The sequence below is a fragment of the Aureobasidium melanogenum genome (genome assembly GCF_000721775.1).
Source record: "Aureobasidium melanogenum CBS 110374 unplaced genomic scaffold scaffold_22, whole genome shotgun sequence".
Classification (NCBI taxonomy): domain Eukaryota; kingdom Fungi; phylum Ascomycota; class Dothideomycetes; order Dothideales; family Saccotheciaceae; genus Aureobasidium; species Aureobasidium melanogenum.
This window is the reverse complement of record NW_024470074.1, coordinates 105,028-119,731: the sequence shown is the minus strand read 5'-3', so window position 1 is coordinate 119,731 and position 14,704 is coordinate 105,028. Positions and strand designations below refer to the sequence as shown.

At 50.0% G+C, this 14,704-nt stretch overlaps 7 protein-coding genes across 7 annotated transcripts; 5 read left to right on the top strand and 2 right to left on the bottom strand.

Annotated features, from left to right (window-relative positions):
- Positions 1-576: 576 nt before the first annotated feature.
- On the top strand, positions 577-1,959 carry M437DRAFT_77701 (FAD-binding domain-containing protein; the record flags this gene model as incomplete). The annotated part of the gene is made up of 1 exon (XM_041026857.1): positions 577-1,959. The coding sequence occupies one exon, from the start codon at positions 577-579 to the stop codon at positions 1,957-1,959; it is 1,383 nt and encodes a 460-aa protein (XP_040876951.1).
- A 203-nt stretch (positions 1,960-2,162) lies between these two features.
- On the bottom strand, positions 2,163-4,206 carry M437DRAFT_55445 (uncharacterized protein; the record flags this gene model as incomplete). The annotated part of the gene is made up of 3 exons (XM_041022875.1): positions 2,163-2,461; positions 2,520-3,490; positions 4,022-4,206. Coding segments are annotated over 3 exons (1,455 nt in total), but the record flags the coding sequence as incomplete, so codon positions are not given.
- Positions 4,207-5,172: 966 nt separating this feature from the next.
- Positions 5,173-6,374, top strand: M437DRAFT_87115 (heme-dependent catalase; the record flags this gene model as incomplete). Its single annotated transcript, XM_041028588.1, has 2 exons — positions 5,173-5,562; positions 5,613-6,374. The coding sequence occupies 2 exons, from the start codon at positions 5,173-5,175 to the stop codon at positions 6,372-6,374; spliced, it is 1,152 nt and encodes a 383-aa protein (XP_040876949.1).
- A 1,545-nt stretch (positions 6,375-7,919) lies between these two features.
- Positions 7,920-8,739, top strand: M437DRAFT_55616 (P-loop containing nucleoside triphosphate hydrolase protein; the record flags this gene model as incomplete). The annotated part of the gene is made up of 2 exons (XM_041022905.1): positions 7,920-8,025; positions 8,078-8,739. 2 exons carry the CDS (start codon positions 7,920-7,922, stop codon positions 8,737-8,739), a joined length of 768 nt encoding a protein of 255 aa, XP_040876948.1.
- Positions 8,740-9,356: 617 nt separating this feature from the next.
- On the top strand, positions 9,357-9,999 carry M437DRAFT_87113 (DUF1761-domain-containing protein; the record flags this gene model as incomplete). Its single annotated transcript, XM_041028587.1, has 3 exons — positions 9,357-9,372; positions 9,505-9,809; positions 9,865-9,999. The coding sequence occupies 3 exons, from the start codon at positions 9,357-9,359 to the stop codon at positions 9,997-9,999; spliced, it is 456 nt and encodes a 151-aa protein (XP_040876947.1).
- A 753-nt stretch (positions 10,000-10,752) lies between these two features.
- Positions 10,753-11,374, top strand: M437DRAFT_87112 (uncharacterized protein; the record flags this gene model as incomplete). Its single annotated transcript, XM_041028586.1, has 2 exons — positions 10,753-10,992; positions 11,057-11,374. 2 exons carry the CDS (start codon positions 10,753-10,755, stop codon positions 11,372-11,374), a joined length of 558 nt encoding a protein of 185 aa, XP_040876946.1.
- Positions 11,375-12,178: 804 nt separating this feature from the next.
- M437DRAFT_87111 (Dehydroquinate synthase-like protein) lies at positions 12,179-13,315 on the bottom strand (the record flags this gene model as incomplete). Its single annotated transcript, XM_041028585.1, has 1 exon — positions 12,179-13,315. One exon carries the CDS (start codon positions 13,313-13,315, stop codon positions 12,179-12,181), a length of 1,137 nt encoding a protein of 378 aa, XP_040876945.1.
- Positions 13,316-14,704: the final 1,389 nt, after the last annotated feature.

The following is a 14,704-nucleotide window of genomic DNA, read 5'->3' as shown; positions in this document are numbered from 1 at the left end:
CAGTACATGATGCAATCAGAAACGGAGCATGTTTCAGCCATCTCAACGATATCAGTCAACAACATGTCGAGAACCATATCTGACAATGCATTGCATGTGATGGAGTTGCATGGCGCATATGACAGCGTATTCATTGTAGACGCCGAGCTGGACCTCATTCGCAAAGTTGACCATCACATTGGACCATCGAGCACAGCCCTTTGAGCTCAGATTGTCAATACGACGGACAGTTGCAGGAGTCCATTCGCCACGCAAGCATCATTCACCATGTTAGGACAAAGCAGATTCTCGTAGGCAGAAAGCCTTGTACGAAAATTACAACTCGGCGGAGCAGCAGCTCGAATGATGGTTGCAGGTAAGCGACAAGACTGACCAACAGCTCTTTTCGATCAAACACAATCAGCGGTAAAGCAAGCGCCCAAGTAACGGGTCCAGGGTTCTGAAAGTTTCAGGTACTTAAGCAACCATGTTTCCTCGAGACTATTACTCAAATCACACAACAACAGCATCACTTTTCATTGCTCATCTGACAAATCACAAACTTTCTGCTTCAGAAACATACCCTGAACATCAGCCATGCCTATCCTTTCCAACTGGAACGAGGAGATCAAATTCTTGGTCCCAGACGACAAGTTCAAGACCCCGTCTTCCATCTCAGAAGTCCAGACCATCATCAAAGATGCCGCACAGCATAACGAGAAGGTCAGGGTCATCGGTGCCATGCACTCAACCACTCAATGCATGGTCGGCAATGGCATCACCATCTCCATGAAGAACATGGCCGAGATCTTGCACGTTGACGAGGAGAACATGACTGCCACTGTCCAGGCTGGCGTGACCATCCATCAGTTGTGCGAGTATCTCAAGCCGCGTGGTTATCAACCTCCTGTCATTCTGGAGTATGGTAACTTCCAAATTGGTGCTATCAGCGGTACTCAAGCGAATGACAGCTCTCTGTCCGACAGTGTCCAATTCGCTTCATTCGTTGTTGGCGTCAAGCTTATCAAGGCCGACGGAGAAGTGATGGAGATCTCGGAGACACGGAATGCAGAACATCTTCATGCCATTCGCTCTCACTACGGTCTCTTTGGCGTGGTCTGCGAAGTCACCGTCCGCATCTGGAAAACCAGACACTTGGAGTTCAGCTACGAGATGACCTCCCTCGAAGCCTTTTCCAAAGACGTGATCGGCAACGTAGACAAACTGCGCAACTCCTACGACCAAGCCTTCGGTCTCCTGTTCCAAGCCGACGGAAAGTTCATGATCCAGAAGAGAAGATTCGTTGACAATGATACCAAAAGTCCTCACCCACTCACCAACAACCTGGAAGCCAAAGCCATAAATCTCTACGCTGATCTCGTACTGCCTCTTGCCAAAGCAAACGGCCAACTCAAACTCCCCGCCCATCAGCAGGAATGGTTGAGTACGGCTCTAGTAGACCTCCCTCTACGCGCCCTTAGCCACAGCAACTACATCATAAACCCCAACGACCGCGCCGTCCCCTACCGCGAAGACCAACCCCATTTCGACTTCTTCGACTGGGTGTTTCCAGAAGAAAATTGGTCATCCATGGCCCACGCCTGGATCTCCCTCTGCAACAAATTCGAAGCAGAGAGAAACTTCGTCTTGACACTGCCTTGCTTGGTCTACTTCCTCAAACAAGACGACAATATGTTGCTGTCAAGGTCCAGAGGTGGCAATATGATGGCGATAGATCCTGAATATGAGGATCCTACTGATCCAAAGTGGTTGGAGTTTCGACTTGCGTTTTCGGAGGTTGCGAGACAGCATGGAGGTATTCCTCATATCAATAAGACTAGGGATGGTGCGATTAGGTGGTTTGCGGAGGCTTGTGATCAGGATGCGTTGGAGAAGTATTTGGAGCAGAGGAAGGAGTTTGATCCTGAGGGTATGTTTGTGAATGAGTTTTTCTCGACCATGTTTGAGGGTCGTCTGTAAAGAAGGGATTGTTTGGAAAGCCAGATGCAATTTTCATGGATCGAGTTCAATGGGATATAACTGTGACTGGAAGAGAGAAGGAAGTAGATGCATATATCTCTAGAAGAAATGCAATGAAACCGCTGTTGGAAACAAAAAAAGAGTATATGAACAACAAGAAGCTTCTTCTCCCCATGCATAGGAAAGGTCACCCATTAGTCTAATTAGGTAGGTTTGGGACTAGCGAGGCCCAGTCCTCCAGCAGAAGCAGGCCTCTCCTGTGTCGGAGACATCATGGCGAAACTGCCGCTACGGCTACTCTTCATGCCACCCTCTTGCGCTTCTCTCTCCAAGAAGTCGGACCAGAGTTCGGCGAGTGATTCTTTGCTGCCTCCTTGATGATTGTCGAAGGTAGAGTCTGATAACGATGGTGTCGAGGGAGTGCGGCGGAAAGGTGATAGGGGAATCTTGAGCATGGAGTTAGAAGCACCTGGTCGTGCCAGTCCTGCTTGCTCTCTTTGTTCTGTTGGCACGTCAGTGTTAATAATCACAGTGATGAGATTGCAGGAAGAATAGCTTACCCTCGGTCCAACCAAGTAGTGCAGCAATAAGTTGTAGGACTTGGAACTTCTTTGGATCACTACGATCAAGAGTCAAGAAGTGCAAGAAATGGTTGGTCACAATATGACGATCCACATTGTCCTCTGGCTTGCCACGCTTTAGGAATCGCAGGGCCTTTGTGAGATGATCGTTGAGGATAACGGCTTCGTGTCGCAGTTTCCCGATCAGCAAGTTCTTCTCCTTGACCTCTTTCTCAAAAGGAAGGGCACGCTCGAGCTCTTTCCGCACTTTTTCGAGCTCTTCTGCTGACGACGCAGCCGAGGCTTTTGCTTCTTCGGTCTGGGCGCGCAAAGCGTCTAGTTGAGCTTGTGAGTTTTCGACCATCTCGCGCAGCTCCTTCTTGCGTGCATCTTGAATATCTTGTAACGCCCGTTGAAGCGAGTCGACTGTCGAGTTTTGTGTGTCTCTTTCGCTTGCAGCGCGGTCGTAGGCTTCTCTCTGAGCGTTAAGTTGCTCTTCAATCTCTGTCACACGCTCATTGAGCGCTTCGCGTAACGATCTCTCTTCCATTGCCAGAACTTCCCAGTCTTGCATAGCTTGTCGGGCGTTCTCAAACTCTTCACGAGCATAGGCTTCTCTGCTGATCAACTCATCGCGCTCCTTGACCCAGTTCGACTGGCTGACATTAGTACGGCTTCGAAGGGATTCAATCTCGCTTTCGTGCTCCTTGCGTTGAGTCTCGAGTTGACGGATGGTGGCTTGAAGCTCTTCTTTGCTTTCGCGAGCAGATCTGCTCTCTTCTTGGAGATCTTCAATCTCAGCGCGAGCTTTGGAGAGTTCCTCGGCATCTGCTTTCAGACGTTCTCCCAACTGCGACTTGATGGTGTTGACCTTGCCCAGAAGTGTGCGGTAGGCGCTTTCGGCGTTTTCCTTGCCCTTCTGAGTTTCTTCAAGTTGTGCCTTCAGTTGTTCTACCTCTTCACTGCCTGAACTCTGCTTTCCAGATTGTGCTTCTTGGGCTTGTTTTTTCAGATCTTCAACTTCTTTCTGATGTTCTTCCCGTAGAAGTTCCAGTGACTTGCGTAGCTCTGCGATCTCAGTATTCTCCTTGGTCGCTTGTGTTTCCTGGGACTCCTTGTTGAGGCGTTCAAGTTCCTTATCATGTTCTGCTTTCAAGGCCTCCAGTGATTGACGCAGGTTGGCGATTTCGAAATTGTCCTTGTTTGTCTGAGCGTCCGCTGCCTGCTTCTTGAGGTCTTCGATCTCGGTTGTGTGCTTCTCTTGAATAGATGTAAGCGACTGGCGCAGCTCAGCCACTTCTGCATTGTCTCTGGTAGATTGTGCGTGTTGTGCTTGATCCTTGAGGTCTTGTATCTCCTGTAAGTGACTCTGTTGCATGGACTCGATCGAGGCGCGCAGTTCGGAAACTTGAGCGTTGTCTCTAGAAGACTGGGCTTCTTCGGCTTGCTTCTTGAGTTGGTCAAGCTCCTGCTTGTGCTTGTCTTGTGCAGATTGTAACGACTTGCGCAATTCGTCGATTTCGGCATTGTCTCTAGTTGTCTTGTCGTTCTGAGCCTGTGTCTTGAGTTCTTCCGTCTCTTGATGGTGCTTCTCTTGGATGGAGTCGAGGGACTTGCGCAGGTCGGCCAATTCTTGACGCAGGTCATCTCGCTCCTTGACCATGGCATCCATGCGGGCAGCAGTTTCTGCGTGAGCGTCATGGTCTGGTCGAGTGACAGGTGCAGATGTCTCGTTGGAATCATTGAGTGGCAGAGGTTGTGGAGTGGTGGAATCGTCGAGACCGGCTACCGACTGCTTGCGGCTTGCGACTTCATCATCGTCGCCATCATCGTCTTGATCATCGTTTGCGCCGTTAACGTCTGTCGTGTCTGTGTTTGATTTTGTCTTGTCGTTGGCCTTCTTCTTGTTCTTTCTCTTCTTCTTGGAAGCTGCAACGTGGCCGCGTCAGCTCTCTGTGGTCAAAGGTGAGCAAGAGGACGAACATACCCGATTTAGACGCTGCATCGGCATTGGACACAGCAGACATGATCGGAACACAGCGCTTATAGTGCTATAGCTAATCGAGTGTCCGCAATGTCGAGATTGGGAAAGGCAGCATCGACTCAAGCAGGGGCTCCGTCCTTCCCCACACTTTCCCACGCCGCGACCCACTCACAGCCGCAACCAACCACCGAGACATCATCTACTCTAGACATTCATCCACTCTTTTAACCTTAGAATAATATCTTCTTGTGCCTTTGTCAATCATTCGATGCCAGTGACCAGGTTTTCCTACTATTCTGACTCCTCACTCAAAAACCGCTTGCAGATCAGTCTTGGTGTCACATCCTGCAGCTATCCCTCAAGCCACCATCACTAATCCCGCCTTTCCGTATGGCCGGATATATCTCGTCGATCAGAGAACCCCTCCAAAACAGCCATCAATCGCGGGGAAACACCCAGCTATCTCAAATACTGCTCTCCATTGCCCGCATGGCTGAGAGTCTATCTTCTTCCCCGCCTACTGATCTGTACAATCATGTCTAGAAGGAGCTCACCCCGCACTTGGTCTAGACCCCTCCACCTATTCTATATAGATCTTGATTCAGGCTGGTAGGTCTCTGCTAGATCCTGGTTCCCATTGTCAATTGTACTGCAGGAAACAGAGTTATCATGTCTTCCACTGTAATTGTTGATCGTACTTCTAACTTGACCGTCCACGAAGCTCCAAATAAGAACGCCAACGATGTTAACCAGGAAGACCTCTCAGGTCGAAACTACATTCGCTGGGATGCTGAAGGTGTAGAGAAGATCCCGGACGACGAAGAGGAGGACATCAATGCCGTTGCTGAGCAGATCAACCAAATTCAGAAAGCCCAATGGAACATCCACCGCCATTGCTACAGTGGTACCCATGCTCGCACCCATGGGATCGTCAAGGGCACATTCATCGTTGATGACAACCTCCCCAAGCATCTCAAGCAGGGTGAACTCTTCTCACACGGTGGCGAATACAAAATCGCTGCAAGATACAGCACTGAACCAGGCGACCCGGGCTTGGACGTATGTTTCCATATCACCTCTCCCATTCCTGCCCGCTAACACCCTTCCAGGACCGCATTCCTGTTCCTCGAGGCTTTGCCATGAAGCTCTTTGGTGTCAAGGGTGACATGTACGAGAACTACCCTACACACGATATTGAGTTCAACAGCACACCAGCTCTCGACCTTGCCACTGCCAAAGTCACCCGTGAGATCATTGACCTTCGCATCAAGTACGGTCACGATCAGGAAGAACTACGCAAACATCTCGAGAAGCGCAATGACACAGAGCTACAGACTGCACGAGACAAAGTTCGTAACACACATCTGGAGAGCACTCGCCAGTACTCACAGACTGCCTACCGCTTCGGAGATTATGTTATGAAGTACTGCCTGGTGCCTTCGGGCGAGACACAGCGCAAGCTCTACGACGAGACCGTACGCCCCGAGCACGGCTCAGACATCCTGCACCGCTGGCTTCAAAACTTCCATGCCACCCACGATGCGGAGTACCTCTTCCAAGTCCAACTGTGCGAGAATCTGGAAGACCAACCTGTCGAGTATGCTGGTAAGATCTGGGACCCTGAAAAGTATCCCTGGCAGACCGTGGCTACCGTCAAGATTCCCAAGCAAGAGAGTTTTGACTTTGAGAGAAAGACTTTCTGGGAGGATCATATGAGAGTTGACCCATGGCACGGACTCAAGGCATACCAACCTCTTGGTGGGCCCAACAGATTGAGAAAGGTCGTGTATCCCGCCTCGAGTGCACTGCGCCGTAAAATGAATGGCAGGAAGGAGGTTCACGTCACTAGTGTGGACGATGTCCCCAATTGAGATTGGAGCTGATGCTCTCAATGGAACGACTCTGTATTACGAATGTATGTTGCCTTTCCATAGCTGTATGTAATCAACGTTATGTTCATGAGACAAACACAGTTGCTTCCCCTGTTGCACTGTGACACAAAACAATTTCCTTGACATGCTCCTGGAGTTCTTCGCCTGCTCACTAGCCCCTTCACTCCATCTCCCTCACTGTTCGATTAGCTAAGCGGCATCGTGCTCTCACATCTTCAAATTCACTCTGGACCATAGCACGTGACTCTATCCCTCAACGCAACCAAGATCACTTTTCGTGAGTTTCTACAATGAACAAGCCTAGCCAATAGTAGACAAGGAGACACTAACATCTATAAACGCACAGGTCCCCGCTCCTTCTACCACAATGTTCACCACCATCAAGAACTTCCTACGCAGCTGCTTCTCCTGCTTCAGCCACAACGAGCATACTGAAGAACAGCAAGAATCGCTTCCTCGCGTTGTCATCAATATAAGAGCACTAAGAACTTCTGAAGTCATCGGGAACCCGAGACTGATAAAACCAGGGCTTGCCATCAGACTTGCAAGGAGCATCTTTCGTTGTGGAGGGCGGCCACATTCGTTCGGGCTTTATTTTTACTTCTTGAAAATAATCATGGTGGTTTTTCGTAGAATTAAGAACGGGAATTGAGATTGTAGGGGTGGTTTCATGTTTTCTGTGCCTTGCGACCGACGTGATCGTGAACTTGACCGGATCGTGTGTCCCCGTCACCGACATCAAAAGGGGGTTATAGCTACAAAAATGCAGGAAGTAGCTCGAGAACAGCAGAGCACCAAAGAGAATTTTGCATATCTCTCTATCGATTCTGTCAGCGGACAAATCCTCTTGACATGATCAGAGAGGTCAACAACGGCATTGCCGCTTTTCAGGGCGTGAGCTAGACAGTCTCCGAGTAGGGCGACGTATTATGATATGTTATAAAGGATCGTCTGTCGTCGGTCCACTGTCTCCCGACGCAGCAGACTATAGCTCAGGATTCAATATTATGCCTTCTTCCCATCGGTATCAGAAGCGTGGTCCAATATCTGTAAGAGTATTTTTGGTATGCATTAATCTATACTTAAGAAGCCGGAGACATCGACATGCTGACAGGCGAGAATTCAATTTCTCAATGAGACAAAATTCGCGATGTCAAGTAAAATAATTAATTCAAAGGTTAAGAGACTCGAAGGAGTGTAGTTGTCGATGCCAAGCCAGAAGGATGCTCTCAGATTCACATGCCAACAAAGCGATACGTCATGGGGAAATACGATCACGAATAGGTGGGCGTGATATCACCAGGCTGAAATATGGGTTGCTCGCTCCTTTGAGAAAACAAAGCAGGGCGGCATCTCGGCCGGACGATGAGGGGGACAGCTGACCTGATGCCGCTGTTCTGGGAGCAATTAGATAGATCAGTCGATCAGGGTCGTGTCCAGAATAATTAGCTCTTTGTTTTCTGTTCACAACACCAGTCACATCTTTCTCTCCAAATCCCTGAGATATTTCCTACGACTGCAACTATGGATGAACAAGTGGACAGACTGGTCAAGAAGACATGGGCCAAATTTCAGGAATTGCCCAGGTCCAAAAGACTGATGATTGCTGTATCTGGCATCCCAGGTTCAGGTCAGATAAGCACCTCTACCATGTCCTGTTGCACAAACTAACATCTCGTCAGGCAAAACTACTCTCGCATCCGTTGTCGCAAGTCGCTTGAATGAACTTCATCACGAGCAATCTCCTGGGCTGGCGCAAAACGATGAACCCGCTGCTTTTGTCCCAATGGACGGCTACCATTTGTCGCGAGCCCAGCTAGACGCCATGCCCGACCCTACCACTGCTCACGCAAGAAGAGGCGCCGCATTCACGTTTGATGCGCCTTCCTTCTTGGAGTTGGTCAAGAAGCTTCGCCAGCCCATTTCGCCCGAGACGAAGACATTATACGCACCATCTTTTGATCACGCCCAGAAAGATCCCGTCAACGACGATATTCCTATCCACCCAGAAGCTCGTATTCTGATCTTTGAGGGCAACTACTTGAGTCTGGGCACTGGTGCGCCCGAGTGGAAAGAGGCAGCGGAGCTCATGGATGAGCTTTGGTTCGTCGAGGTCGAGGAAGATGTAGCAAGAGAGCGATTGGTGAAGCGTCACATCAAGGCCGGCATTGCCAAAAACGAGGAGGAAGCGCGTAAGAGAGCCGACGAAAATGACCTTGTCAATGGTCGCGAGATTGTGCAAAACAGGCTGAGCGTACACGAAGTCATCAAGTCAAAGCACGATGGCAGCTGGAAGCCGGAGAAGCAAGGTATGGAGGCTGCCGATGCGAGCAGAGAGGCATAGACCAGTCTTGTAAGACTGATGGTATGATGCATTCATGATCTAGACGGGCTTAGAATACCAAGTTAGATGAGCGACATGCTGTGGCTTAACGCTTCTTTCACTTTCTGGATTGGTTTTCCATGTTTTTGCGACGTTTCTGAAGCATCACGATCTCGCAAGAGCTGTGGGTAATGACGCCCTGCTGTGGAGAAAGCTTGCGAAACGCATATCGAGCTCGGCTCAAGGGATTCACTCGCGTGCTGCCTGTCTACATCTGGAAAACCTTGTACCTTGTTGATGCAGGCTCTTATGTTGCATTAGTCAACTCGATCGTACTCGGTTGATCTAGCAACTTGCTGCAAAGGTGTTTGTGTGGGAGTCTGGTACCGCAGGGCATCAACAACACGTTCGTGGAGAAGCGGGACGAAGTTGGCCATAGCTTCCTATTCTAGCCAAACCAGCCACAAACACAATGACGCGCGAATCGGGGGTACGTCACAGTTTTGGCATGAGCGAGGCGTAGCACCACTTCCATTTAACCTCGTCTCCTGCGCTCTTTCCATCCATTCTTCTCATATTCATCTACAAATCCATCAACTTTTCCACCTCTACCACACAAACCACACACAACCATCACAATGGCCACTCTCTCCTGTAAGTCGCTACTGAGTGTCTTTTCCTGCAGCTATCCGCACTCTCTGGAGCTCATTTGAGCTATGCGTGTGTGCAGTTCAGGGGAAGATTGACAAACATCACACTTCAGTCGCTGACTCTTCACTTCTACAGACCTCCCTCCCGTTAAGCCTTCGGCCATCGCTGTCGGCACTGCCTTCAACCACCTCGCCTCCCTCGCCATCCTCGGCCCCGTCTTCGGTGACACCTACCGTCAGGCCCAGGCTGCCAACTCCAAGGAGGAGTTCTTCAAGTCCAAGGAGACTGCCTCGGCTGCCGCTGCCTGGGGTACTTCCCTCGCCGGCTCTGCCCTCCAGTCCTACGGTGTTGGTGCTCTCCTCAACGCCACTGGCACCCTCTCCTACAAGGGCGCTGCCTACCTCGGTGGCCTGATCTTCGCTGCCTCTTCCGCTCCTTCCGTAAGTTCACCTGTTTGGCACCTCCAGACACGAGCACACGCTAACATATCACTAGTTCATTGCCCAGATCTTCACCGAGAAGCGCCCTCTTGACACCGTCGCCGTCGGTGCTCTTGCCCGCGTCTTCGAGACTGTCGGTCTCTCCATGTTCCTCACCTACTGGGGCACCCGCACCAACCCCTTCTCATAAGTCAATCGCTTAGAGAGAGGTTGAGTGTTATTTGTTTCATGCCATGACGATTAAGAAGGATGACTTTTAATCAATTGAACTCTCATGGGCGTTTTACCAGAGAACAATTGCCCTGATGTACCATTAGCATAGTTCGAAATCAGAACTCTACTACAACACATTTTTATGTTTTCGTCGTATCATCGTGATCGCGTGCTGTTGCTTGACTATGTTGGGGCTCCATATCACTCGGCAGACAGTTCTGAAGATACCGAGGTAATTTTTTGAGATGCTCGAAGGATGATGGACGCAAAAGAAGACTTCATCCTTGAAGCATTGCCTGCTTGAAGCACTGAAATAGCTGATGCAATGACTGAGTTAAGACTGGTGGATATTCCATCTTCCCTTTGTGCCAAAGCTTGTAACTATTAATTGCATTCATCGTCCTCCAACTGCGTAGATAGTAGAGTATACGCTATAAAAAGGCACAATGTCTTCTGGAAACATAGGCATGTCCATAGAGAGTCTATACCTCCTCACTTCTCAGTGGACATCATTCTAATTCTTGTCAGTATCGTGTATTTTGACAGCACACGCATTATATACTTTAGCATACGGGGAGGATGTGATCGCTGGGTACATTGATGGATCATCTCTCAGCTTGAAGCCCCGCGCGGCATTTTTCTTTTAATATTTCTTTTTTCTTTTCTAACCACCGACATTTTTTTTTCTCAATCCCTCTCGACACCACTGACACCACCTTACCCGCCAACCATGTCCGCCGAAACAGATCCCTTCCTCGCCCTCGACGTTTCCAGCGACGACTATGCAACCACAGCCGCGCACGACCAACAAGCAGGCGCCGACGCAACAGTCGCAGCCGTAGAAGCAGAAGACGACAGCGATGCCGAAAGAGAAAAGGCAGGAGCTGCGCGTGCAGCCAGGACAAGATATACCGAGGACGACTTCCTAGCTCAGAAAGCGAGTTATACAGCTAGGATTGATGAAGGGAGTGTAAGTGTTGAGTCTACAAGAGCTGAAAGACAAGGGATTGGTGACTGATGGTGCTGGGGCATAGATCTGGAAACAACTTCTTACGTTTGAGCCGCCGTTTTGTCCGTCTCAGGAGTTTCTTGCTGCTGTCAACGCTGGATCTGTGGATACAACTATTTCTGGTCTGGAGTCGCAAGCAACTTCTGCAGAGAAGACACAACTGGACAAGAAACACCATCAAACCATCCAAGCTGCTGTTTCCGAACTCTACTTTTTGGAAAAGTATGCCGCGGTCAAGGAGATCATTATTTGGGCTAAAGAGCACTTTGAGAAAGACAAGAAGTGGGATGTGCAGGTCAAGAAATGGGAGGATAAGGTTGAGGCTAGGATGCAAGCAGTGTGAAGAGTGAAGGATGGAGGAGATGGGATATACATATGGTTACGAGGACGGCCAGATTTGGCTTGACGGTGAGCAGGACATGGGTTCGATGATTGTCTTCGAACAGATTGTCAGCATGTTTAGGCCCTGGTCAGATCCCGATCATAGCCTTTGGTCTACAACGACGTCTGATGGACTCTCGTGCGGCTTACGGCCTCAGAGTCAAGCCTCAGATTGGGACTCACGGCTCTGGATCTGCGCGGCCTTTGGCATCGAGTTCAGGCACCCGCTCAGACCATTTTGCAAGACTCTACTCGAAGGCGCGTTCGCATACTCCGCTCTGAGCGGATCGTCGACATGTTTGCAGCACTCTCGCTTCGCTAAAACCGCCGCATACCCATTGATGCACGACAGTGGCCGTCCAAACGCTTTGGGATGCAATGGTGGAGCAACAAAACAGTGAAAGTTCACAGGCGTATTTATATATACACATTGGTTCTGATGGGTTACATATACACGTTGGTTCTGATGGGCTTTATAGTATGGTGAGCTCAAAGAAGCTTTACAGTCTTGCTTGTTTGGCGATGTGTGAGAAGTTGGAAATCCAGTGAGAACAGAACTATAGGACGCATGGAAGTGGGATTGATCTAGTCTGGTTTCAATACACTGTCCCATGGTCCAAGAGCTAGACTAGGTACATAGCATTAGATGCACATTGCGCAGGAAGCATCAAAGACATTTTATGACTTTTTGGCATTTTCATATTATCTACCTGCCATTCTATATCTACGTTATGACTATCGTCTACAAACGAGCCTTTGAGTCGAGTCACCACAAGCCCTCAACAAGCTTCTTGACCATGTCATACACCGGTCCACTCTCAGCTCTAGTAGCAGTCTTTGCGACGGTATGGGCCTCGCTCTTGTCAACCTTGTACTCTGTCAAGGTGCTCTTCAAGCCCAATTCCTCGACAAGTTTGTTGATTGCATCTCCGACAGCTTGAGCATCTTTTTTGTCGTCTCCAGTCTTGGTCACTCCGACGAAGGGACACAGGCGGGTAAGCTGAGAAGCTGCAGAGGCATCGGTAGCCGCCTTGAGTTTTACTACCTCTCCCAAAGTCATGCAGGAGGTTATGCCGTGAGGAATGCTGTAGGGAGACCCAAGGGCGTATCCAAGAACATGGCTGAGTCCAAGAGGACCACTAGCGTTCAAGCCCATGAAGCCAAGAGAGGCGAAACTCGCAAGTTGAAGTCTAGTGATGACATCCTCGTCCTTGGGGTTGGCCTTGTACTTTGGAAGGTAGGTGAAGAGATCGTGGGCAGCCATCAGGGCCATCTGGCGACAAGGAACTTCTGTGCTTGTGGGGTGGTACATCAATTCTACTGCGTGGTCCATGGCTCGCAGTCCAGTGCTCATCCACAGTTTCTCGGGTGTCTCCAGGCCGAACTTGGAGTCGTAAAGGATAGCGTGAGGAGCACATTCGGGATGGGCAACACCCACCTTCTGACCATTCGGTTGGGTGTAGCCAGCGTTGAAGGTGCATTCCGCTGCTGACAAGGTGGTGGGGATAGCGATGTGATGCAGGAAACGACCGGACTTCTCGTTGAGGCGGTAGGAGATTGCTTTTGCGCTGTCGATGGGAGAGCCACCTCCAATACTGATGATGGTGTCAATGCTGTTGTCTTCTTGGACAGCATCTGTTGCTTTGTCTAGGTCGGCTACTGGAGCGTGTTGCTTGATGTTGGAGAAAGTGCCGGCGTGTCTGGATCCCAATTGCGATTCAACGGACTTGATAAGAGACGTCTTGTTTGCGAGAGAGGAACCAGTGATGATGAAAGCTTTGGACTTCTCGTTCGGAAGGCATTCGAGCAAATGCTTGGATACGCAATCGGAGCCGTAGAAGAGGTTTTGGAGATGGGTCGGCTTCCAGAGACCGGAGAGCGGGGACTGGCTTGACTCAGTCATTTTGGACTTGTGTCTGACTTGCTGCAAGGTGTTGATACGTGTGGAAGCAAAGTGTCTAGGAGGTAGCGATGAAGATGTGGTGGTTATTTCTCTCGTCAAGGATGCTGTCGGCAATGGGCCCCGCCACGACGCATGACGCAACGCTCGGTGCCGAGAGCATCCTCGGATGACATGTGAAGAGATGGTGCTTCGTGATAACGAAGACATGATGGTTCTGCAGACGTACTAGACCTTGATCGCAACTGTTACCTTTTCAGACAAAAGTTCAATGCATTGGAGATTGATGCTTGGTCGGATAATCACCTTGGTCCTCGGCGGGGTATTGCCGTCACTGGTGGGACGGTCCATCCCGAGAGAAGGCTGCTAGATGTGACACGACATGCATCTTTATCAGGCACTCCAGCCATCTTGATCTCTCGTGTCAGCGTAGTACTTTTTCCAAATCTTTTGTCGTCGACATGGCAAGCCCGATGCTACCACGGCCTGGGTACGAATTGTGCACACCACCTTCCCTCGCTCGGCACTGTCTTGTGCATACTTGCCATGCCGGCTTCAACGGAACGACATGGAGCGAGTAACGAAATTCAAGACATGCTCATGACCTGTGACCGCTGCCGGCTATCGTTAAGAAAAGTGACGTTTCTGCCGCGACCCGTCAACGTTCCTTGCGGAGACAGATGAGACAAGAGGCGTCCTGGAGCAACCGTCGTTGTGAACCCGTCGAGAACAGCGATCTGTATTTCGCAGACCGCCAATCTCACCGTCGCATTGCCCCAGTGCCATCCGAACAGAGGACAAGCGGATTGAGAAAGAAAAACAGCACAAAAGCCATGCTGCTGCTCCCCGTGCTTGGTGGCACAAGACTATCGAATTGTAGTAGTATTTTTAGTCAGTGTCGCGCGTAGAGTGAAAAAAAGTTAAGGCCCACCTCACGCGTAGAACTGCACAAGATGCAAGCACGCGACTATCACGGACCATCTTGCCCTTACGACGCGAGAAACAGTTCGACGTCCATCCATGGTCCTGACAAGCCCGTTGAGTAAAGCCAATTGAAGGATTGTTTCAAAGTCATGATAAACTGGTTGTACAGGGCGATGATGGAAAAACAGGCAAGTGGCTATGTTGATCAGCGCAAAGGAAAGAAGGCAGGCGTGGGAATAACGAGCAGCCAAACAGATGGATAAGATGGGCGCGGATATGCATGCAGGTCGCGTAGGAATCAGGATGAGAGCAGGGTCCCGAGTTGCGGCATTGGTGGAGACTCAGCCCCTGTTTTGTGCATCCGATTCCATCTTGCAAAGAGCGTGCGCTGCATGGCAAGCGGCAACTTTTACCTCCAGTTGCTACCGAGAATAGCAATGACGTGCAGCCATGCCGTCCGACGTGTGC